At 37.9% G+C, this 26,703-nt stretch overlaps 1 protein-coding gene across 1 annotated transcript in view; it reads right to left on the reverse strand.

The window, feature by feature from the left end:
• bcr (BCR activator of RhoGEF and GTPase) overlaps positions 1 to 26,703 on the reverse strand; it is a 118,321-nt gene that overhangs the window by 16,352 nt on the left and 75,266 nt on the right. Inside the window, exons 5-16 of the mRNA XM_054756213.1 lie at positions 22,173 to 22,280; positions 20,286 to 20,346; positions 20,146 to 20,198; positions 16,171 to 16,311; positions 8,868 to 8,989; positions 6,674 to 6,839; positions 6,471 to 6,590; positions 6,221 to 6,296; positions 4,951 to 5,055; positions 4,692 to 4,766; positions 4,401 to 4,498; positions 1,727 to 1,858 (exon numbers count right to left, since the gene is read on the reverse strand). Coding sequence (XP_054612188.1) covers positions 1,727 to 1,858; positions 4,401 to 4,498; positions 4,692 to 4,766; positions 4,951 to 5,055; positions 6,221 to 6,296; positions 6,471 to 6,590; positions 6,674 to 6,839; positions 8,868 to 8,989; positions 16,171 to 16,311; positions 20,146 to 20,198; positions 20,286 to 20,346; positions 22,173 to 22,280 — 1,257 coding nt within the window. The remainder of the gene's footprint in view (positions 1 to 1,726; positions 1,859 to 4,400; positions 4,499 to 4,691; positions 4,767 to 4,950; positions 5,056 to 6,220; positions 6,297 to 6,470; positions 6,591 to 6,673; positions 6,840 to 8,867; positions 8,990 to 16,170; positions 16,312 to 20,145; positions 20,199 to 20,285; positions 20,347 to 22,172; positions 22,281 to 26,703) is intronic.

The following is a 26,703-nucleotide window of genomic DNA, read 5'->3' on the forward strand; positions in this document are numbered from 1 at the left end:
TTAAAATAATCTGAGATTTCGAGAATAAAGTCGTAAATTTAACTTGATGTTTAAAATGTAACTTGATGTTACAGGCATTGCCTGAGACAGCTATGAAAAATGGGGGGTTTATGTGACCTTTGGCCTTGGGCATGTGGAGGGGGCGGGGTAAGGAAGGTGGAAGTTAGAAGGGCTAGCCATGCTAATCTGTTTGCGCTCAACTGCTCTGTTTTGCTGCCACGTTATAAATAAAAGCTTGCCTGAAGCAAAAGGAACGTTTCCTTCCTTCCGGAAGAGCTATGCTCTATTTTCCCTCCGACACGTAGACACCATGACATGTGATAGTACCACTTTATTCTCCTAAATTTAAGACTTTATTCTCCTAATATTACGACTGTTTTTCTCGTAAAGTTACGACTTTATTCTTGTAAACGTACAAGTTTATTCTCGGAAATTTCCGACTTTTTTCCCCGTAAATTTACGACTTTATTCTCCTAAATTTACGATTTTATTCTCCTAAATTTACGACTTTTTTTCTTGTAAATTTACACCTTCGTTCTCGTAAATTTACCACTTTACTCTCAAAATCAGCAATTTTTTTTAATGTGGCCCTCTGTTGTATAAAATTATTTTGATAGATTTTTAAATTTTATTTTAAATGTTTTATTTACATAAAAAAGTATATCCTCCAAAACCCATCTCATCCACTGCTAATAATTTCGCAATACGTAATACTATAGGTAAAATGTACATTGATCATGTTATTTCATCAAACGTTGAGGTTTTGCACTTTGTTTCGTGGTCCTTGAACGCACCACAGTTACTGTGAGATGCAAAAGTCGCAACGCGGACCATAACCCCCTTTAAAAGCGGGGATCTACTGTATTATTAATAATATACTTTGTTATACTTAAAGTTTATGACATAAGGTATATTAGTTTTTTTCCGATGTGATTATTGATGCATTTACTGTCGACAAACAACCCGCATGACATCGTACATTACGTCATTGCAGTGATTTTAACCCCAGTCACCTGCGAGCCAGAAAAAAAAACTTGATGCAATAAATTTGTCGTCATATTTCTTATTTCTAGACCTCACAGTTTTTCCTGTCTAATAAAAATATGAGCTTACACATTGTAGTATTTTTTTTTAAGATTTGTGTAAAGACAGCCAAACAAAGCTGCGGTTTGTGCAGCCTGTTTGGTATGACATCATCGATGTAGTGACAGAGACCCACCACTAGATGGCGGCGCCATTCACACTTGCAGCAACACAAAGAGTGCATTATGACGATAATGTGCTCGCATGATCTTTTTAAGACACTATGTATGTTTGTGTAGAGTGAAAACACGTGGTCTGGTAACACCTATTTACAAAAATACCAGGTTTTTCTCTGTGTAGCACTTTTTGTTGTTGTTTTTTTTTAACACCAGTCTTCCTCTCCTTTGTTGTAGTTGCTATTATGCTGCAGGCTGGAGTCATCTTGCCGGTATTGATGTCTCCACAAAATGAAAATAATAACATTATTCTATTAGAAGCACCAAAGAAGAGCACTTATTCCCATGTGAGTGGTCCTCAGAGAGAGCCATGCCCCCGAGTGTCCTCTCATTACATCATCTAAACCCAACAAATTCACGCTCGGTTTAAGCGTGAATTTGTCAATATTCACGCTTCGTGATAACCGCCTGTGTCGACGAGTCGAACGAGGAGGCTCTGCGGAAAGGAGGCTGACGTCATGCCATACCGGGATCTGTCCTTTCCCCATGATGCGGTCCGTGCTCTCGCCGTCCTCTTTGTTCTGCTTGGTCTTGTTGTAGCACTTCTCGTAGCAGAGCAGCCGCAGGGTCTGCGAGCCCTCCAGCTCAATCTCGAACTCCTGATGGACAGACACAGAAGGCGCAAACGTCTGTCAGACGAAGTCGGGATAGTGTTTAGACAGTGTGATTATCGCACAGGTGTGCCTTAGGCTGGCCACAATAAAAGGCCACTCCATAATGCACAGTTTTTACATAAACACTTGTCCAACATAATCGATGTCGATAAAACACGGTCACATTAAGGAGTGATACAGCAGGACACAAACGTTAGCAACATTAGCATAGTTGTGTGACGCTAAAGTGCCAACATTACACTCACATTTTAACATCATGCTGGGTTATTTGCTCTGTTCGCTGAAGAGAAACAAAACTCAAACTTGTGGGAGCTGACTGGCTGACAGTTGTCAGAGCTGTATTTTAAGATGTGTAGAGAAGCCTGCTTTACTAAATATACGGGGGGGGGTCAGAGGAAGGAGTTTTTTTCCATCAAGACGCCATGAAAACAACCGTTTAAACAAAATATGAAAGTGTAAAACTGAATTTAATGACGAAAGCATGGCGGTGGGCGGCCACAATGCATCTCACCTGGCATCCTCCAGGTGTTTGGAATACTGTGTATGTACAAATCCAAACTGAAGAAAGAGGCAACATGTCGGGCTGCCACAAAGACACTCATTTTGATGACGTGATCAGCGGGATACGGCGTATAGAGAATGCACGCATCGACTCGAAATGCTAAATCTTCATCTTTGCCTGTAATTATTTAACGCTTCACATTTGGTCGCCTTCACATGTGGACGCAGTCATCACCAGCAGCTCCTCATTAGCGGATATTACTTCCACTTTGCTGAACAAACTCCTCAGAGACCATCACTGCAGATGCATTCCCCACCCCCCCTCCCCCCACCCTCGAGCGACTGATTGGGTCTCACAGCTTTTCTTCCGTGATGCAGCTGTGCCGTTCACATGCACGTACATGTGTGCCATATGTATGTGGCAGGGGTGCTGATGATGCTACACGTATGGTTGTTTGACTTTCAGCACAGGACGTTAAAGCTACTGCAAACTGTGTCCCAAAAGTATTGGGACAGAAATGCATGATTTGATTTAAAGGGGTGTCCCAATACTTTTGTCAGTGCTCGTACAATAGTGTTATTGTAACGTGCATTGCAATCGGTGAAAAAACATATTTCCTGCCAAAAGTATTGAGACAAAAATGCATTGACTGATTAAGAGGGATGTCCCAGTACTTCTGTCAGAGCTGGTACAGCGTGCATTGTAAATCAAGGACTATTTACTGCATGGTGTGTTCTTGAAATGAAGATATGTGCTACAAAACATGCTTATTTTAACTATTTTATGCCAAAGGTATTGGGACAAAAATGCATAGGTTGATCGAGAAGGGTGTCCCAATACTTTTGTCAGTGCTCGCACAGTAGTCTAATGCAACACGCATATTTCAAGGCCGTTTTATTACATGGCATTAAACGTTTTGTTCTTGAAATAAAGATAGCTATGGGCAAAAACACTGACTATTTTCTGCCATCTAAAATCAGTCTAAACATCTAATATCAACTCATCCATTATTATAGTGCATGTATGTAATATAATATAAAATATTGACAGAACGACAACCTTCATTTTCCCTGCACGCAACACAAGAGATCTGGCACATTAGCATGCTTGAAAGTGCCGAAAAAAATATTTCAGGATTATTTGTTACATGGCATTAAATGTTTTGCTCTTGAAGTAAAGACAGCTACGTGGCAAAACACACATTTCTTACTATTTTCTTCTACAAATAATAGAAAAAACATATGTGAGACTTTCAGCAATGGCTGTTAAATGTACTGTAAAATATGGCCAAATATGCATTGGTTGATTAATGGGGCTGTCCCAATACTTTTGTTTTGTTTTGGAAATAAAGCTATCTATGCAACAAAACACACTTTTAAAAATATATTTTCTTATTAAAAACAACACAAAAAACATCTTTTGAAAAACTTTGAGACTTTCAGCAATGGCTATTATATGAAATATGGACAAAATTATTGGGACAAAAATGCATTGGTTGATTATGAGGGATGTCCCTATACTTTTGTTTTCATCTGGAAATAAAGATATCTATGCGACAAAACACACTTTTTCTTACTATTTTCTAACTATTTTCTTATAAATAAATACAAAAACATATTTGAGACTTTCATCAATGGCTATTAAATATACTGTACAATATGAACAAAAGTATTAGGACAAAAATGCATTGGTTGATTATGAGGGATGTCCCTATACTTTTGTCAGTGCTCGTACAGTTGCATTAATGCAACATGCATTGTGGTCCATGAAAAGTCATATTTCAAGGGCTATTTCTTACGTGGCATTAAATGTTTTGTTCTTGGAATAAAGATATCTATGCAAAAAAACCACACTTTCCTTACTATTTTCATGTAAAAAGAATACAAAAACCATATTTGTAGACTTTTGGCATTGTTCATTTAATATACCCTCAAATATGGACAAAAGTATTGGGACAAAAAACACTGATTGCATACTATGGGTGTCCCAATACTTTTGTCAGTGCTCATACAGTTGGTCACTTACCTCGTTCCATTTGGGTTCAGTGGTGTATCGATACACTCTCGTCTTGGCTTTATTGGAAAAGAAGCCAAAAGAGTCCACCTCCAATGTGCAATAGAGATCTGACCAGCAAACACAATGTGCGTCATGTTAGCCAATGATTTTAAATGAAGGCTTAAAATGAGTAGAACTGTGGTTCAAGTAGCAGACTAGCGGCTAAAAGCTGCATTTATCTTAAACCCGAATGAGCGAATGAGCAAAGAACTTAACGTTAATTTGCTCTGACGTGTTTGCTTTTGTGTTTGTGTGACTCACTCAAGCTCTGTTTGAGGCCGGAGGCGGAGTGGACGATTACATTCAGGAAGCCGTAGAGACCCGGCGCTTCATCCTCTGCAAAAACAGAAAAAAAACACCAATAAACTGAGGAATGCCTGTATCTTGTTTGTGTTGGAGCTGAGTCACATGATGCCGTATCAAACATTTGGCTTGATGATTATTGTTTTTGCAAAAGCAACTTTAGCTGGATAGACAGTCACAGCTTCATGTGTGATACATCATAAAACAAGCCGCTTACCCTCCTTATTGATACTAAGCGGGATGTGATGGACCGTCTGCAGCTTGACACACGAGTTGGTCAACATTTGAAGTTCCATGGACGTTAACGAAGAGGCTTTAAAACCTTACAAAGAAAAAAGAAAATAAATGTAGAAATATAGTATCACTTCGTATCTTGGCCGGTAATAAAATGAATAACTATTAATTACAGTAATTAAATTATTTCATTATAATAACTAATGAATATAATGATAATATTAATGAATTTGAAAAATTAACAAACTTCCTAATTTGGGGCATTTTTGTCCTTTCAGGTACACTTTTGCTCATAACTTTGGTTTTGTTAGTCCATATGGAATGATTTTTCCCAAGATTCACAGTTTTTTTTTTCTTAAAAAAAAAATCACAAACTTCAAATTTTCTATTTCTTCATAGAACATATTGTCCAAAAAAAAATGTTCATAGGTCAACCAGGCACCTGGGGCATATTTTTTAGGGCAAAAATTGCTCAAAAAAATAACAGATGAATATTTTCTTGCTACTTTTTTTTTTGCTCAAATCTTTCAAACTTCAGTCCTAAACAAAAATACCAAATATGTAATTATCTTTATTATTCAACCCATTTCAATATTGGTTTGATTCAGTGATGTCGCTGTTTTTATTTGGAAAAACAAACACAGCCTACAATGAGTTATTTACCATAGAATCAATGTTAGTTGTGTTTTGGTTTTTTTAAGATCAGGGTTAAATATACATAAAATGAGTAATAAAATTGATTTTGATGGGGTTTTTTCGGCAGTGTCAGGTTCTTAACAAGGCAATTCACAGAAAAGTCCCATTGATTTCCATCATAACCAAAACATTTTAAACACACCGTTACTGCACAATATAATCATGCATTTTCTAATTTCAGGGTTTCATTTTGGGAAAAATAGACCAAATTGTCATGTTTACATTATTTTTGACACTTTTTGATTAGGAATTTGAGAAAAAAGTAGAAAAATAAATATTAATCTGTTATATTTTTAAAGCAGTTTCTGTGAGGACTTTTTTTGTCCTCTTGGGGAGCACAAAGGGTAGTAAATTTGCCCCGGGTGCTCGGTTGCCCTTTTTTGGGGTAGAATATATATCTTGTTTTTATAAATATAAATGTAAAAAAAAAAATTAAGTTAGAATTTTGTGATTTTTCATGAAAAGAAAACAGCTTTTGGGAGAGGACTTTTTGGTCCTCGCCTCAAAGGGTAGTAAAATAACCCAGAGGATGAAAGGAAGAGCGATAGGAAACATACATTTCTTCTGCTGCTCTTTGATGAGCTCCTTCCATTCTGCTCGTTCGTAGTCGGACGAAATCAGGAAGCTGTAGCTCTGAAATGGCAGAAAAATTCAGAGAATTGGAATGGCAATCGTTGCTGAACACGTAAACCACATCAAAGTTAGTCTAGCTATGTCTGAAAAAGAAATAATACACGCTGAATAGGAGGGGGCATAAGATTGAGCCCTGGGGAACACCGCTGGTGACAACAAATAAAGAATGCTCACCTTGCCGCTCTTGTTGTAAACTCGGAGGTGCATGCTGGGAGACGTCAAGAGCAGCAGAGACTCCTGCTCGGACAGCTTCTTCCTGAGACGGTCGATGACCTTTGAACCCTTGTTAGCGCTCTGGGGGGGCGGAAATGTGGCAGAAAAACATATTTCACCGTAAAATCTCCCGCTTATTTTCATCTTTCCTTCCCTGGGTGTACCTTCTCTCGCTGGATCTCACTGCGCAGGTGGGAGATCTTCACCTTCATGGCGTCCAGCTCCTCGTCGGGGACTTGCGGGACGGTGAGGGGCTCGGCTTCCTCGGGTCCCTGGAAGGCGAGTTCGCTCAACGGGATGTACCACTTGCTGTCGTACTGTTGGTTTTTACTGCGAGAGGAAAACGGGACGCAGGATGGAGGAAAGGGGAAATAAACATTCTGTGTTACTATATTTCTTCAAATAATGACCTCTGCTCTAATAGACGCCGTTCCCCCAATTACTTTGATAATTGGATAACACAATTGAATAATTGGACTTGGATAACACCCAGATAGACTACTTTTTTTCCCTTTAGGAATACAAATTGGTGGCTATAATGATTACCTTTAAAATGACTGCTACCACAATGTCATGATAAGGCATGGCATCTGTAAAGCTGCAGCTTACAGTGGAATGTAATTACCTCTCCAGGCACACTGGGGGAGTAAAACATGTCTACTCTGCTCATTTGGCTTTTATAATTCTTCATATAAGGTGTATAGAATATATACTTACACTCAACTATTTGCTCCCATTGACTCCAATTACCTATTTTGTTTTAAGTTACAAAAAAAAATAAATAAAACAGAGCAGTTGATGGCTAGCCCTTCTCACTCTCCCCCTCCACATGCCCAAGGCCAAAGGACACAAGCCCCCCCCCCTTTTCATAGCTCTCTCAGGATGCCTGTAACATCAAGTTACAAGTCTTTTCTTGTAAATGCAGGACTTTTTTCTCATAATCGCCGATTGTTTTAACACTCCATCGTAAGAAGCATTGCTTGAGACATTTATGTGCCCCTTGGCCTTGGGAAAAGGAAATAATACGAATTTTTTTCTTGTAAAATGTAAGACTCGGAACTTTACGATTTTATTCTGGTAAATTTACGACTTTATTCTCAAAATCTCAGATTTCTTATTATTTTTTTCGTAAAATTTCTCGGAAATGTACTATATTATTGTTGTATATTTATGACTTTTTTTTGATACATTTATGACTTTTTTCTTGTAAATTTACGACTTTATTCTCAAAATCCCAGATTATTTATTTCAATACGGCCCTAATACAGAACTGATTTCTCATAAAATGTCCGATTTTTTTTCTTGCAAAATTACATTTTTTTTTTTTTGTTAAGTTTTTATTCTTGTAAATTTCCAACTTTTGTCTTGTACAGTTCCAACTTTATTCTCGTAAATTTCCAACTTTTTTTTCTTGGAAATTAACTTCTTTATTCTCAAAATCTCAATTTTTTTTTTCAATATGGCCCAATTACTAGTTTTCTTCGTAAATGTATGACTTTTTTCTCGTACATTTACGACTTTATTCCCATAAATGTAAAACTTTTTTCTTGTAAATTTACAACTTTATTCTCAAAATCTCAAATTTTTCTTTTCAATATGGCCCGAATACTCTTTTCTTTTTCTTGTAAAATTTTTGAATTTTTTTTCTCGTAAGTTTACAATTTTATTCTTTGAAGTGTACTATATTATTCTTGTATATTTACGACTTTTTTCTCGTAAGTTTATGACTTTATTCTCATAAATGTACGACTTTTTTCTAGTAAATTAACAACTTTATTCTCAAAATTTCTGATGTTTTTTCTCAACATGTCGTAATTTGCCAAGTCAAGACCGAAAAATATTTTTAGAAAATATTGCAAATTTTTGTGTTTTTTAATAAGTTATATATATATATATATATATATATACAGTATATATGTTGTATTTGATAAATTAATAATAATTCATAACAAACAAAAAAAACACTACGTTTCATAAAAATATAATTATATATATATATATATATATATATGTAATACACATATAATACATGTGTACTATAATACATATATAATACCTGAACTTGTTCCAAAAAATTAGATGCAGTAAAAGTGGAAAAAAAAAATTGCTGTATTTCACTTTTAGGAGAAGGACCATTTTGGGACCTAAAGATAAAAAGTGTAACTTTTTTAAGGATCCTTTACAAAATAAATGTGAAATTGATCCCGTATTTGATAATTTTACTAATTAATGCGTACCAATAAAGGCTTCATCTCTTATTATGAGAGAACTGACTCCCGGTACTCTCTGCAGTTGAGTAATAAACACGCCAGGCCACTGTATCGGGATTGCTTTTGGGTTTGTTTGGGTTTTTTTTACCCGGCGATTTGTTTCTTCAGTTTGGCGCAGAGCAGCAGGTCGGTGAAGAGGAAGACGTGTCGCAGCTTCCTGGCTCCCTCCACCAGCTCCACCATGAAACTGTCCCTCAGCAGCTGGCGGTTCTGCGGTGGACAACCACAACCACAAGTCACTTTTCCATGTCGTGTCGCTGCTTAGAACCAAGCGTAAACAGGATCATCATCATCATCGGGAAATATGCGCCACATTGCACGAGAAGGAGACAAAGGACACAAGACAAAAATCCCGTAATTGTTTTAAACGCTGCAAGATGAGGCCCAAAAGGTTCCAGTCATTTGTTGCTGGATGTTCTAGAGAGCTTCTAAGCATGGTTTGCAGGTGAGGGGGGGGGAATAAAAGGTATGTAGAACATGAGAAAGGATGTTTTTTTTGCTGTTATTGGCCATCTGACTGATGTCAGACTATGTAATGAGGTTTCAATACCATGCCCGACCAGAGGGGGGCGGTGATGTCAAAATAAACAGTTTACATTTTACATTAGCCCACATTTGATTAGACTTAGAGTATTTCACAGTAACACAAGGCTGCTAGAGAGGATGAATTACATGCAAAATATGTAAGGAAAATCAAAAGAGAGTGAAGTATATATTTCTTTAAAAATTGTGTCCTAATGTGTGTAAGTTTCATGCTTGATATGATGCGCTGTAACAATTTCACTTTTAAAACCAATTTCTTCGATGTCTCAAACGATGACATCACACATGTTCAGGGGCGATGACATCATCGTCTTCCTCCATCCGTCCTCCTCCCCCTCCCTCCTCCATCAAGAACACATACCGTCACCGCCAGAAGAGAGTGAAGTGCAGCTGATTACAAAGCTCACGGTTGACAAGGAGCTTTTATCGTCACGCGCCGGGTAACATTTTTCCTCTTCTCTTCATCCATCAACAGCTCTTAATACGTGCAAAAGAGCGAAAAGAGCATCATTCTCACATTAAGGCCTAATTATTGAACACATAAGAAGAGCAGCTCTTGGGATTAAAGGTTGCCTCGTGTGTATTAATTTCATGTATTTTTATCAGCAGTGATGAAAAAGGCTCCCTGCCTATCATGCAAAATTGACTTCCATCCATCCATCCGTCCGTCCCTCCATCCATCTTTTACACCGCTTATCCTCACGAGGGTGGGGGTGGGGGGGGGGTGGGGGGGGGGTATGCTGGAACCTACCTCAGCTGACTTCGGGCGAGAGGCAGGATACACACTGACTGGTCGACAAAATTGATTTATTTCATTTATGTTTTTATTTATGATTACGAAAAATGTACTTATTAATTTTATTTATTTATTTATATGTACAATGATTTAAAGAAAAATTCTATAACACACAATTGACGATATATTAATAATTTCTTTATTTAATTCTATGCACAGACATAAAAAAAAGATCTCTATTAAGCAAATGTTAAGTTTTAAATGTTTTTGTATTATTTTTTTATTTATAAATATGCAGAACGATAAAAAAGGCTTCCCTACAATGCAAAATGCACATATTACTTTAATTTATTTATTATTTATATACACAAGTATTTAAAAAAGGTTCCCTATTATGCAAAATTGACGTATTAATTTACGTCTGTGCACAAATATAAAAAAGGTTCCCTATTGGTTGACCTATTCATTTGATTGATTTATCATTTTATTTTATTTATATGCACAACATGAACATTAAAAAAAGTTTGCTATTTAAATGTACGTTTATAATTTATTTTATTATTTATTTATTTATAAATATGCAGAATGATAAAAAAGGGCAATTGACCAATCGACTATTTATTATTAATTTATTTATATGCACAATTATTTAAAACAGGCTCCCCATTATGCAAAATGTACTAATTGTTTCATGTATTATTTATTTACTTCTATGGACAGATATAAAAACAGTTCCCTATTATGCTAAATGGACTTATTAATACATTTATTTATTTAATTATTATTTATTTACTTCTAGGCACACAAAAAAGTTCACTATTGTGCAAAATTGACTTATTAAATTGATTGATTTATTATAATTTTTCATTTATATGCACAATGATAAAAAAGATTTCTTATCATTATTGTATGATTTATTTATTTATAAATATCCAGAATGATAATAAAGGTTCCCTATAATGCATAATTCACCTATTAATTTTATTAATATATTATTTATGTATTTATTTATTTATATGCACAATTATTTAAAAAAGGTTCCCTATTGTGCAAAATGGACATCATATTATGTATTTATTATTTATTTCTATGCACAGTTTTAATAAAGTTCTCTTTTATGGATTCACTTGATTTATTTATTATACTATAAGCATGCAGAATGATAAAAAAGGGTTCATTCTAATGCAGAATTGACCTATTAATATGATTGATTATTTCTATACGCAATTATTTTTAAAAAGGCTCCCAATTATGCAAAACTGACAATGTTCTAACAGTAACAAATGACAAAATCTATCATCTCCCTCACTTTTTGGGCCCACGTTTGAAAGAAAAGGTGCTTAGATGGTCGCTTTTGAAAAAAAGGTAGAATTAAATACATGTTTTTTTTTTAAACAGGCTTCGCTATACATCTTAAAATAAAGCTCTGCCTTTAGTCAGTTACAGACGCTGGATTTGCTTTTTCTTCTGCCAATAGGCTAACCCAGCATGATGTCGCTGTTAAAATGTGAGTGCAATGTTAGCACATCACATAGCGATCTATGCTAGTGCCGCTAACATTTGTGTCGTCCCGTCCCGCTCCTTAATGTGACCTTGTCGTATGTGATATATGGCATCTACTACATAGGACAAGTACAGACTTACAATGTACATGTACAAAGTGGGTAAAGGGCACAAACAAGTAAAATGCTAAAGTGATAAAGTGCTAAATAAGTCAAATGCTAAAGTGATTAAAGTGCTAAACACTGAGACAGGCGTGGACAAACGGCTTGTTAGCATTAAAGCAATACAAACACACACATACGCACCCACACGCACACACAGAGCGGTGTGTTTCTAGCAGGACTTTCTAAAAGCACTTTCAACTGCCTAAATTCCAGCATCAAGGCTAACACAGACTAAAAAACTACCTTTAAATTGTGTCAATATGATATGCATATTAATATGCAAGCCTATTAATCAGTAATACATCTTCATAGCCAATACGAGGAAGATGAACAGCGTGCACTGAGAAAGCACGGTCGCGCAGATTAAATATTGACACCTCCTGGGGCGCTGAGAGCGTTTGTACGCGAGTAAATGGCTTGAATTGACAAAATCCATGTTTATTTTTAGAAGGCTGCGCACACGCTTTAAGGGGCAGCGCCGTGTGTTTGCACACGCCCATGTGTGAGTGCCCTGGTGACATAATAGATACATTTACTGGCCACTTCATTTGATAAGAAAAGCCCTAAGGCTTTGCTACACATCTTGAAATCCTGTAAAGCCCTGAGCTCTGCCAACTATCCGTCAGGCAGCTACACACAGCTGGAAGTTTGAGCACTTGTATTGGTCCGTGCTCTGGCTGTCGTGTTTATTATTCACCACGGGTGTGTTTTTTATTTGTACAGTACAAGCCGTCTGTCTGTTTCCTCTTAAATCATGACTTTATACGCCGTCCTGCCCCGCTGCCTTGCAGGCTGCGTAACCGCTAATAACCCTGCAGGAATATCAAATACTGTACTGACTCCATCGTGAGGAGCAATATAACGAGTCCCATTGATTTCCATGTGCAGCTTTCATGGATCTGTCATCAATATTTGATGCCTGCTGCTGTGTGGACAGACTGGGGTGGAAGTGGGGCCTGTAGGGACAGGTAAAGGGGGCGGGGCTAGCGCTATCTGTATATACAGTACTGTGTGTTTACTGTGTGTGTGTGTCTTTGTGAAAGCTGCAGTAATGACCCCCCCCCACTCCATTTGAGCACGAGGGAGGAGCCACTCACCCACTGGCTCCCACCCTCCATTTATGAATAATTAACTGGGTAGGGGTTCATTACCGACGTTATGTACGGCCGTGTCACGAAAGCTTTCAATCAAGAGGCGTCCAGTCGTGCGCATCAAGTCATCTCCGGGGATGACACTGTGAGATTGGGAGGGGGGGGGGGCCGTATAAGCGCTCGGCTAAACCACAATGGGAAAGCGGGGGGATGGTACCCACTTCTCGACCCTTTCAAGCAGCAAACCCCAGCGTGACCAAATAAGGGCATGAGCTAGCAGCTACAAGGTCATGTAGAGGGAGGGGTCATGACATCATCATGTTACGCATAAGTTGTGGGGGGGGGGTTGATAGACTCCACAGAATATGGAATACCTTGCCACTCGCCATTGAAAAATATATGAATGAACTCATTCAATCCCAGCCATTTTTCTAAAGACACCCCCTTCAGTAGCGGCCATTTTAGACCATTTTGACTGATCTTTCAAGGCACACAGAATATTGTGTTCTATGGTTTTATAAACATGGAAGCTACCAAAAGAAACATTAGACTCTCCTCTTTCATTACCAAAAAGTTTGTTTCTTTTTCCATTATTTAGTACTCAGCAGGAGAGCATGGGTACGTTTCAGGAAAATATCAGTTTTTGTGGAAAAAAACAGCTTTTTGTGAAAAGATACATTTCAAGCATAACTTTCACTTCGACACAAATCTTTTGCTTTTGTCACAGCTCAAATATCTAAACAACTGTAGCAACATAAACAACACAAAAAAGGGTTGTTTTACATCAAAATAACAATAACACCAGGAACTGTTTACAGTTTTCACATTTGGAAGTAACCTGTGTGTGCGCAAAATGTTCTTACAATGCGTAAGCTTCTGCACGCTACACTCCGCCACGCTCTTCCACTTCCTCCTTGTTGTCAAGTGTGTTTTTATGTGCCAATGATCCATGCCGAGCTCTTATCAAATGCACTTCTGCCTCCTTGTGGCTGTTTTTATGGCTTAAAACTGCTCTAAACGTGACATCCATTGGTGTGCAGATGCGTCATCCCCTCTTTTTGCGTCTCTCGCACAAAAACGTAAAAGACATATAAATACGTCTTTGGGATCATGCGTTCAGGTTTATAAAAACGTAAAAATATGTCTTTGGTATTGAATGAGCTAAGAAATCATCAGTGTTTCATGGTGGACTGCGGCCTACTAGAAGTCAACAAAAATGCATATTTAAGGAAATTTTACATATTTTTTGCCTAAATTAAAGATTTGAAGCATAAAAATGACTAAATGAATTAAAATACAAATATAAGGCATTCAGAAGACGCATTCAAAGATGTGATGATATGCAGTGTTCTACACTGGTCACTAGAGGCAATGTTCACACTGCAGGTCAATTCTGACTTTTTCGCTCATATGTGACCTTTATCTGATTTTTTTCATGTCAAAACAAATCCCATTTTTTCAAATGAGACTCAGGCTTCATTCCTACGTAGATATACTGTAAATCCGATATGTATGCACATCAGACCTATACGTCATCGAAAGGCGTACAGTATATTGCCTTGCTTACCGAGCCTTTAAAGATACTTCAAGGCAAAAGCTGTTATTGTCATCCAAAAATTATTTTAAAAATGTGTCACTGAGGCAGCTCACGGTTCCTGCCAACCACATGCTCCTCGGGACAGGCGTCGCAGCAAGCTCTCCACAAAATGCCATAGCCAAAATCCTTGCCCTTTTTCTTCTTAATCTGCTACGCGGGATAATTTGGTTAAGAAAATATTGACTCCTGCCGCACAAAATCCTTCAAATTGCCACAAACGCGCCAAGGAGCGCACACACGCAGAAGCAATCTTTACTTCCGGAAACACACAAAAATGGTCACTTCCCAGACGTTTTGCGTTCGCATTGACAAGTCGCATTTTTTGGTAATATGAACGACCACATAAAAAAAAGGAGTGTAAAGGTAACTATAGGGGTGTTATTTCATGTCTAGAGGCCTCTAAAACGTTAAAAAGAAGGTCCGAAACAGGTCTTCTATGCTGTAACTACAAAAATATTCCATATATATATATATATATATACTGTATATACAAGAAAAGCACTCGGAGAGCGCAGACCTCCGCCATGCACCGTAGCTCCCCTATATTTTGATTTACACCATAAATATGATTCCTACATGTATTTTATCTACATATTTACATTGCTAAGGTTATCATGCTAGCAGGGCTAACATGCTAACGTTTACATGCTCGCACCCAGCATAATAGTGGTAAGTATTTATGTATGTGGCTAGCTATCAAAAGGGATAAAAATGGTACTATGCTAATGTTAGCATGCTAGCATTGCTAACATGCTAATGTTAGTATGCTAACATGTAGCATATTAGTGCTAAGCCTTTATATCAGTGTCTACCTATGAAAATGGCTAAAATGGTGGCATGTTAACATGCTAGCAATGCTAACATTATCATGATAACACCTAGCATAATAGTGAAGTGTTTATATATGTGTCTACCCATGAAAATAGCTAAAAATGATAGTATGCTAACATTAGCATGCCAGCAATGCTCATGTTGGTATGCTAACACCAAGCATGAGAGCGCAATGTACCAGGAAGGCTAAATGTCCCAAATGAGCTGAGAATTTTGACTTTAGAACGGTTTGAATCAGTTGGAAGTAGCTAGAACTCTTTAGATCAAAGGCATTTTGCATTACAAAAAATGGGAATGTCAAGAAAAGTGGTAATTGTTCGTATGCGGAAAATATCATGAATGCCCTTAAATAGTTAAATTGCTTGGATGTTGGAACAGTCTGAATTGGTTGAGAAATGTGGAAGTAGTAGTAGGTGATAGCGTTTAACGGAAAAGTGACAATTTTAGGAACTTTTTTTTTTGTTTTTAGTATAAATATAGGTAACCTGAATGTCCTGAACGTGTTGAACCGTTTGATGTTGGAATGGCTTGAATCAGTTGAGAAATGTGGCAGCCGTAGCAGGTAATTCGTTTTACGGAAAAGGGAGAATTTTGGGAAAATTTTGAATTTTGGATCACCCGCAAAATTTAATCAGTTCCTCCATCTCCCATTTCCGACAATTCCTGAAAATTCCATCCCAAACCCGTTGAGAACGTTTCAAGATATTTTGAACACAAACAGACAAACTGATAAACGCCAGCAAAAGCATAACCTGTGCGCTGCACATGCGCTTTGTGAAGGTGATGAGGAATCCTACTGTGAAAAAAAATTCACTTATCACGGTCGGATCAGGAACCGATTGACCGCGACAAATGAGGAGTTACTGTAGAACAATGTGAATAAAGAAATATGCTTGATGGGGGAAAAAACAAACATATGAGCTTACCTCGCCCTTCTTGACCGTCATCAGCTGCCTTCGTGGCGTGGACTCCTCGTTGATGCTGGACAGGAAGTTCTGCGATATGCGCAGCGCGTCCTGGAGCAGCGGGTGGTCCGGGTGGCTGGCGGGCGTGTGCTTGAGCAGGTCCTATCGGTAGAAGCGTTTCTACAGTCAAACCTCAGTTTTCAAACAACTCAATTTCTTTAGGATTTGCATTTTTTTCGGAAAATTTTAGGCCAAATTTGGCCTGTGGTGAACACGTGAATCTTGTATTAGTAAAGATGCGAACGGATGATACACCTCCCAGCATCGCTTGTTTATTCAGCCATCTTGGATCGCACACCCAGCACAACATTAGCGGACACAATACTGTGATGCTAATTTACATTGGAAATGTAGCAATTTTACACGGCAATATTGAACACCAAATGTGACAATTAAATAGGTAACTAGGATGCACATTCCACTAAAACAGCTGATGCATAGTACACATGAAATACTTATACTTTCTAAGGATCAGCAAGAGACAGGACTGGCACATTACTAGACTACCAACAGACATTGTTGGTCTTCTTCTATGACAGCGGGTTTCAAATAGCACTACAGAGCTTTGTCGCCACCTTAAGGAGTATTAATAGACAACACATCCATCCATCCATTTTCTATGCCGACTGTCCTCACTAGGGTCGCGGGTATGCTGGAGCCTATCCCAGCTGACTTTGGGCAAGCGGCGGGATACACCCTGGACTGGTGGCCAGCCAATGGCAGGGCACATATAGACAAACGAGCATTCACACTCACATTCATACCTATGGATAATTTAGAGTCGCCAATGAACCTCACATGCATGTTTTTGGATTGTGGGAGGAAGCCGGAGTACCCGGAGAAACACGCACGCACGGGGAGAACATGCTAACTCCACACAGAGACGCCCAAACGGAGATTCAAACCCAGATCTTCTCGATCTCCTGACCACTGGGCCACCGTGCAGTCCAATATGTTATATCCATCCATCCATCCAGTTTCTATGCCGCTTATCCTCATTAGGGTTGCGGGAATATGTTATAAATTGTTTGTAATCATGTTCTACATTGTTCGATTGTTTAAATCGAACGATACATCTGCAGAAATTACATTTATAGTTGATGGCGCCACCCATGACGAGCTCGCTCAAAGCTCAGCCTCATTTCTGGACGTGACGTCGTCAGCGTGACACCTCTCAGCTAAAGCAGCGTAAACAAATGCTTCCCGAGGTAGATCGTCGACTTCAGTGCATTTCTCATCAAAATAGCAGTCATGCCAAAATGTTTTGTTGCTGCTCGATGTTCAAGTTGTTTTTTTCCCCAAAAGAGGAAGGTTTAAGATAACAATAGACAAAGTGCAGAGAACGAGAGACAAAATGATGCCCACATTGAGTTTTGTCCTTTGCAGTGATCATTTCAATGATGACTGCTTCGAAGGGACACCTTCACAACAAGCATTTGGCTTGAAAGTATGGCGTAAACGCATTTTGAAAAAGAATGCTATTCCGCCGGTACACAAAACAAGGAAGAATGACCACTGCGTCAAAGTTGGCACAGAACAGAGTCAGTCATGTCTTGTTTACATCATGTCTTCTAAACACTATTCCACAATAGTGACAAGGCTGCAAAACATTATACCTGTTATATAAACATCGGGGGCCGGTGGCAGCAAACATTTATCCTCAGCGTGCGACCACATATACAAACAGGCTATAAAGACCCCTTTACGTTCATTACGAAGCCAATTTAAAACAAGGATAAGCAACTCCCGAGTAATTTACACTTCTGTTTTGAAGGCAACCAATCTTCATCCCCATGTCTTAAGTCCATGTTCTGCAAATTCGCTATCTCATCTCCAAATGTTTCTCCCTTCTTTTCTCCTCAAAAACTATTGACACATCGTGCAAATATTGGCTACATTCACTGTAAACATCCTCTGTCTCATCTTCTACACAGCGCTATGTTTGTGTAGCTGAGTGATTGTACTCCGATGGCGTCACTTTCGGAAATGAGGCTGAACTGCACGAGTTAGTTTATCAAGGGTGGCACCATGAACTATAAATGTCATTTTTGTAAATGTCCCGTTTGCGTCCAAAAATGTAACAATGTAGAACATAATCACAAACAATATCTAACATAGCAAAGTTGATGAATCACGTTAGGGACTAGAGTTGGGCATCGAGCATCAAGCATCGGCGGGAACCGGGACTAACATTCCGATTCTCCTGGAATTGTTCATTTTTTAAATATTGCAAACATGTAAGTCCGTGTTCGGTGATTGACAAGCCCGCCGACCGGCAAAACTGGCCGCATGACACCAACGAAGAAGAAGCCGGCAAACACCCACGAAGAAGAAGTGGCATTAAGAGTTTGTGTGCATCCATTTCAGCCATGAAGAGTGTGTAACGCCGCTGGAGAGTTTGGCTGAAATCCTGCTAAAAAATGAACGGTCCGCGCCGTGAAACATTTGCAACGCCGTCATGCAAAGGAGGGTGCACCACTAACAGGATTCCTGGTGGACAGAGTGCCCCGTTTTTGACGTGCTACACCGGACTTCTTCCAACCAGTCAGGTAAGTAAAACAATAAATAACAATATTGAGGCAGCAAACCAATGATACTTTACACCGCGAATACAGTGGCCAACTCAAATATGCAGCTAACGTAAGGCTGTGTACTGTACCTGATGCTAACGCTAGCTTTAGCCAGGAAGATGACCATGTTACTCCATTCACTTGTTTGATATTCTGCACGCGGGTCAGCAGGAAGTCAGTAACATGGCTAAGTTACACTTTGTCTATTCTGCATCATAAGACACTCCCCAGCACATAAACAACAGGATATGTCTCTTTGTTTTTGCAGGAGCTTTTCAAAAATAGAACGCGATACTCCGATGTGAAGACACTTCAAAACATTTATGATCGAGCTCAATGGTTTGATATTTATATACTGGTTGAAAACAGCCCTGTGAGTAATTCATAGCAATGTCATTCATAAAAAGTTCATATCATTAAAAGAAACAATGGAGATATTTCATCCAAGAACTTTGGTTAGCGCCCTCATTTAAACCATGCAAACTTTCGAATCGAGAATCATTAGGAATCGGAATCAGAACCAGAATGGCTCAAATCCAAACGATGCCCAACCCTATCAGGGACCCTTGAAATGTTCATTTATTCATGTCAATCGGCATTGGTCATTATTTTGCATGGTTTTGTGCATGTAAAACTTTAGTGATCCTGTATAAAACATTTTTTTCATATTTTTGGGTGCTTAGAATGGATTTCCTATTTGAACAATTTGGTTTGGTTTGGTTTAGTTTATTTGAACATGAAGGTTCCAATGGAATACATCTCATGAATCATCCTTTCACAGTTCCACATGTCCAAAAGGAGTAGGAAGAAGCAAAGCTTATTTAATCCTACCCCCCCATCCATTGCACATCTTGTACAGTACATATTCTTCACTCCTGCATTCCATATCATATTTTTATATAATAATCAGTGTAATCCTCATGATGATCAAGACTCTTCTGCCTTGTATTTAGCAAACATCAACTGCTCGTATTGTTTTTTGCTCATCTCAGTAATTGCTTCAATTTTCGTACATTTCAGTTTTCCTCTGACCTTGTGGGCAGAATTACGACAAAAACTGAGGTTAAACTGTATTTAGGTTAAACATCAAAATCAAGTCATTCCAGATGAGTAATAATTCTTGTTGAGAAATAGAAGCATGTCAAGATTGAGCACATTAGTCTGACGTTCCTCCTTTGTTTACTTTATCGTTCAGTCTCTATAGTGGTGCAATAGCTAGGACTGGATTTTTTTTTAAGTTAGCTCAATTAAATGTGGCTTATTTAAAGCCTATTAAACTCCACAGCCATTCATTAGTGCGCTGCATTTAATTAGCACACATTTCTGGCGCTTCATCGGCGCGGGCGGGTAGTTGGACATGACTTACGTGAAGCACCAGCGTGCTGCGCGTCACTCTGTCCACTGGCTTGTAAAGCAAAGCTGTCGGGGGAATGACAAAGAAGACGGTACGTAAAAACATTATAGGACTATTATTTGATTCATCATGAAATATTCAAGGCGACTGACCCTCAAGGGAGTTCTTGGCTGTGGGCTCCTTGCAGTCTTTGGGGCTTCTCACCTTCAGGTTCTGTGGGTTGAAGTCAAACATGAAAGCAACGCCACCCTCAGCACCGCCATCATGCATCGCCGCATGTGCCGTTAACAATGTCGGAAAATGAAAGCAGCTGCAACAGGATATTGATGCATACATGCGCCGCGTGCTTTGAAAAACCGGGAGCCATATTGCCTAATGAGCCATTAGACTGTAACGCACATAATAATGACATGTGAATGAATGTCACGGGACACAAGGTCCAAACGTTCCCAATGAAGAATTAGAAGGGAAAGTGTTTTAAATGCGGCAAGTGGTGAAGTCATACCTGCTCTGTGTGTCGTAACAATAAAGCCAGTCTAATACATCTTTAAAAAAAATACAGAAAGGTTGTTGACGTTGCATGTCTGTCCAGGAGAATAGTTGGGAAAGGCTAATTAATTTGACTAATATGCTGTATAATGCTCTAATATGTTCTGAAATACATACAGTATTTATTTCACATTTTTTAAATGTGGTAAATTTTTGCTGAAAAAACTAGTAGGGAGATATTAATGAAAAATAGTCAGATGTTTTTTACATGTTATATATTTATTTATATTCTAGTATTCATTCTGTTTTTTATTGTACTTATATTTAACTAATTTTTAATTTATTTTTTTACATTTTATTTATTTTTTTTTTTATTTTTTTGTATTTTTGTCTGTTTTGTTCTCTCCTATCTTGAAATGACAAGAATATTTCAAAACATTTTAAGCAGAAAATAAAAAAAGCAAAAAAATAGTCAAAATTCAAAACAATTAATTGTCATATTATTACATTGTATTTATTTATTTATTTATTTAGTTAGTTATTTATGTTTTGGATTTGTAATTATTTAGATTCAAACAATTCCATTATATTTTTTATTCTTACATTTTATTTGACAGATGTATTTTTGTTCTGTTGTACATATTTATTTCCATCCATCCATCCTTTTTCTATGCCGCTTATCCTCATTAGGGTCGCGGGTATGCTGGAGCCTATCCCAGCTGACTTCGGGCGACAGGCGGGGTACACCCTACTGGTCGCCAGCCAATGGCAGGGCACATAGAGACAAACAAGCATTCACACTCACATTCATATAATTTTATTAATTTATTAATTAATATTCATATTAATTTCATTTTTGTTAATTACAACATGTGGCAAAAATAGTCATCTTTTAGTTGGAACTGATAAGAAAACATCAAAACATTGGAAGGCAATATTAAGTAAAAACAGCCAAAATTCCCAAATACTAATATGTTTTTAAAAAACTTTTATATATTGATTTATTATCTTTTTAAATTTGTGTTAGTTTCCATTTTTATTTGATTTGATTTATATTTAAACAATTTAATTATATATTTATTCTTATATTTTATTCTAAAAACAGTCAAAATTCACAAGTATTGACATATCTTTTTAAAAATCTTATATATTTATTTATTATTAATTTTCTTTTTTATTTGTGTTATTTATATTTCAAAAATTTAAATATATTTTTTTGCCCTACATTATAATTAACAGATGTATTTTTGTTCAATAATACAGATTTATTTTAATAAAAAATAAAATACGTGGCAACAGATGGCCGTCTTTTAGCTGGAACCGATGATAAAATATCAAAACATTACAAATGCACAATGATTAATTTACATATTTTGAAATTTGTACACGCATATTTATTATTCCTGTATTTATTTTTATCATTAATAATAATAATAAATTAAATACTTCAATGTCTTTTCTAAAACCTGTGAAAATCAATACAGATATTGTTGAGACGTGAAATAATGCATTTATTTTATCTGTCAATTAAGGACGTTGGCGTCGAGTACCTCTGATATTTCGGCAAACTGCGTGTTGGCCTGGCAGCACTTCTCGGCCGTCTCCACCGCCAGCTCGTAGTTGTCCACAAACGCCCGGTAAACTCCCAACTGGCTGGCCTGAAACAGAAGGGAGCGCATCATCGCACGTGGAATACGGGCTTTATTACAACCACAAATAAATGGTGTCATATGATGCTGTAAAAACCCAAACAGATTGACATTTTAAAGTGATGAGCTCCTATTTGGGAATTCCTTGTGAATGGCTGACAATGGCGACAGCGTGTAACCATGGCAACGTACCAGGCGTCCATCGCCATAGCGACCCCGCAAGTCTTTGGCTGCTGGATTAAGAACGAGTACGCTGAAGCTACATAAAAATCATCTGGAAATGCCGACAAAAGCACAATCAATGGTGCGGGACAAAAGCCGAAATGAGACACTTAGAGCGGCGTAGACGGGCTTTGTGTGAGCGCGTCCATCCGCCCCTCCCCCCCACCACTGAACGCATCGACCTACTTAATTTAACTAATTGCTGAGTTTCTTGGGCGGCTGGAAACGAGGGGTTTCTGATTTATTTGTGTCGTTACGGGACCGCCGTGCTCACCGATTAAAGACCTGACCACGCATAAAACGGCGAGTAATCAGGGCAATGGCAGGATGTGAACGTGAGCACAAATAAAGCTGCAGGAAGTGCACACTCACTGCGACTGATGACATCTTGATGCTCCCGTTTTGGACTGTGTGGTTCTAGCATCAAGCTGCACAATGCTATTAGCGTACCCTGAAGAGAAGACCATCCTTCTTTTTAGGACATTTTCCCTTTTTTTTTAAAAAAAAAAAAGGAGAAAATGAACAATGTTTGTCAAAATATTTTTTGACAATGCATAAGATATATGTCTTTAGTCTTGATTATAATTTGTTTGATTCTTCATCTTGAAATTAGCATCATAACTCCTCTGTTGTTTGCTAACCTTTCAACACTTTTTTCTCAGTGTCTCTGGTGTGTGTGTGTGTGCGTGTGTGTGTGTGTGTGTGCGTGTGTGTGTGTGTGTGTGTGTGTGTGTGTACGTGAGTGACAGGAAGAAAAGCTCCTGATTGTTTTTTTTTTTGCGTGTTTGTCACACCTAAATGTTTCAGATCATCAAAAAATTTGAATATTAGTAAATGACAACACAAGTACACACAAACGCAGTTTTTATACAAAACTTTTTATTATTAACGGAGAAATAAATCCAGACCTACATGGTCCTGTGTGAAAAAGTGATTGCCCCCTAAACCTAACAACTGGTTGGCCCCCCTTAGCAGCAACAACTGCAATCAAGCGTTTGTGATAACTTGCAATGAGTCTCTTACAGCGCTGGGGAGGAATTCTGGCCCACTCATCTTTGCAGAATTGTTGTCATTCAGCCACATTGGAGGCTTTTCCAGCATGAAGCACCTTTTTAAGGTCATGCCACATCTCAATAGGATTCAGGTCAGGACTTGGACTAGGCCACTCCAAAGTCTTCAGCCATTCAGAGGTGGACTTGCTGGTGTGTTTTGGATCATTGTCCTGCTGCAGAACCCAAGTTGCTTTCAGCTTGAGGTCACCAACAGATGGTCGGACATTCTCCTTCAGCAGAATTCATGCTTCCATTTATCACTGCAAGTCTTCCAGGTCCTGAAGACCATCACACTACCACCATCATATTTTACTGTTAGTATGATGGTCTTTTTCTGAAATGCGTGTTACTTTTACGCCAGATGTACAGTAATGGGGCATACACCTTCCAAAAATTCTGGGAAAAGGTTGTTTGGCGCCACCTTGTGGTTTGCATGTATACATCTCTAGATCCCAAATGTAAGACAAGCGATTTTTTTCAGACTTTTTTCTAGAAAAAAAAAGTATTTTCCAGAGCATAAGTTGCACTTTTTTTTCCATAGTATTAAAGTATACAATAAAATAAAATAAGAAAAACTGACAGTATTGATCACTGGGACCCAAACTGTGGGTCCACATTCAGACAATTTGAGACACCTTTTCCAGTGAGACCTGGCTGCATCTCTCCAGACCATTTGTGTGTGTGTGTGTGTGTGTGTGTGTGTGTGTGTGTGTGTGTGTGTGTGTGTGTGTGTGTGTGTGAGTGTGAGTGACAGGAAGAAAAGCTCTGAGAAAAATGTCTTTTGGTGCTACCTGGTGGTTTGCATGTCTACATCTCTAGACCCCGAATGTAGAGAGCTCTTTTTTTCAGACTTTTTCCCAGGGAAAAAAAACCCTGTATTTTTCAGAGTATATTGTAAGTTGTAATTTATTCATCGTATGTGAGATCCCCTGTTATAGAGGACTGTATGTAAAACATGAAAGACACGTACATGTCCACAGTGTCTATTTTAGGTGCCGTATTTTCCAGATTATAAGTCGCATCAGTCAAAAAATGCCCCCCATGAAGAGGGAGCAAACATATATAAGTCGCATTGGACTATACCTCATATTTATGTCACAAAATTCAATGAGTAAAAAATGTAACACGTAAAGGCAAGTTATTCAACTAGACAATAAGCACATCCAACAACAGGCTGAATAGGTGTCCGCTAATGTAACACATTAGCACTTATTCAGTTACACAATAACATAAAGAACGGGAGACTGAATAGGCTAAATTAACATAACAAGCCAGCGAGTTCAGCAAGCAAGTTACCGCTAAGCAAATTCACCGACCTCCCAATCTCATTCCACGTCACTGAATCCCTTGAATTAGTCTAGGGCGCCCTCTCGTGGCTGTAGATGGTAATGTTCAATACTTGCTTTGTGTCAGTCAGTATGAATTGCCACTTTAAAACATGTTAAATGATATATATTTTGATATATAAGTGGCGGAACCAGCAAAACTATGAAAAAAGTGCAACTTATAGTCGAGAAAGTACGCTATGTGTTTTCTCATATTCCCTGGTTTAAGTATTCTTAAGCAAAGTGCAAATATTCATGGAGGGCAAGCGTCAACTTCAGAGGCGCTGAAAGATTTATCCTCTGCTTCTGCAGAGCAACATTTCAAGAGCCATCAGTTCACACGACACTTCCCGCCTGATTTAGAAGGTAAAAGCCTGATTTTGCGGTACGGTGCAGGAAGTGTTTCCTCAGAGGAGCAGCAGATGATAGCGGCGGCGTAATGGAGCCCTCGTTTCATCCTTCAAACACGTGTCTTTGACACTCATGACCTGTCACTGACGCTTTGCCTCTTCCTCCTTTCCCTCCGCAGATTCTTCTGATGTTTCCCGATCCCTAAGCCGGAGCTAAATCTACTTGCCATCCTTACTCGGCTCGCCTTAAAATCTCCTCGCCTACGCGTCTTCTGCTCTCATCTAAATCTCATCCTCTCGTAAAGCCGCTGTCATGGAGCCTTTCGCTCTCGTTTGCGTCTCTGCCGCGCTTCCAGAGTGTGGCTGTAGGGAAGGAGTCCCATGCCGGCATGCGCATCTGCATGCGCTGCAAACACGTGTCGAACAAACATGTGTCAGACGTCATGTGCCAGGATGCAAGGGCCGCTTGCATATTTTGGAAAGCAACACATGCAGATATGCTAAGAAGTTATATATATTTCAAGAAACAAATGCATCTCAGCTTTGTCATAAAGGTGAAAAAGCCATTTATGAATATCATCTTCACTCTTTTCTCCTTGTTCCAAATATTTCAACATTGTTCTTAAATAAGCTTAGTCAATTTTCGTCTCATATTATGAGTCTATTCTCATAGTATTTGGACTTTATTTTCTAAATATTGTAATTTTCCCCAACCTAATTGTCCAATAATTACAGCTTTATTTTGTTTTTTCTGATCATGACTTAAAAAAACATTTTTCTTTTATATTTCAACTCAATGCGACTAAAATTTATTCTTTTCAAATTGTGACTTTATCGTTAAGATATGATCATATTTCATATTTTTTGTCTTAATATTTTTACTTTATTTTCATAAAATTACAGCTTTTTTACTTTCTGCTATTTTTTTTATTTATTTCCCAACTAACTAATGTTCTTCTCATAAATATAACTTTATTTCAATACTATTTTGACTGTATTTTCGTAACATAACCTTTTCTGCAACCCAACTTTGCAAAAATTAAAACCGTATTTTTTGTTTCGTATGTTTTTAATAACATTCCGACTTTGAAAAAATAGCGTCTTCCTTTAATATTTTAACTTTACGCTACTAAAATGATTTTTTTTCAAATTCTTTAAAAAACGAAGACTTTTTTCGTTAGGTTACAACTTTTTTCTCTAAATATTTATAATATATTTATAATTTCAACTCTATGTGACTAAAATGAGATGATTTTACGAGTTTATTGTAATAAATAAAATACAAGAACACAACTTTTTTTCTTTTAATATTCTAAGTTCATTCTTGTAAAATTACAGCTGTTTTTTTTTTTCCCATTTCTGCTGTTTTTTAAATTTATTTTCCAACTATTTTATATTTGTTGTTCTTCAAATTTTCTTCCGGTAACGATGCCTTTACTCCCATAATATTTTGACTTTATTCTTGTAACATTCTAACTTTTTC

This window comes from Dunckerocampus dactyliophorus, chromosome 17, assembly GCF_027744805.1.
Source record: "Dunckerocampus dactyliophorus isolate RoL2022-P2 chromosome 17, RoL_Ddac_1.1, whole genome shotgun sequence".
Taxonomy (NCBI): Eukaryota; Metazoa; Chordata; class Actinopteri; order Syngnathiformes; family Syngnathidae; genus Dunckerocampus; species Dunckerocampus dactyliophorus.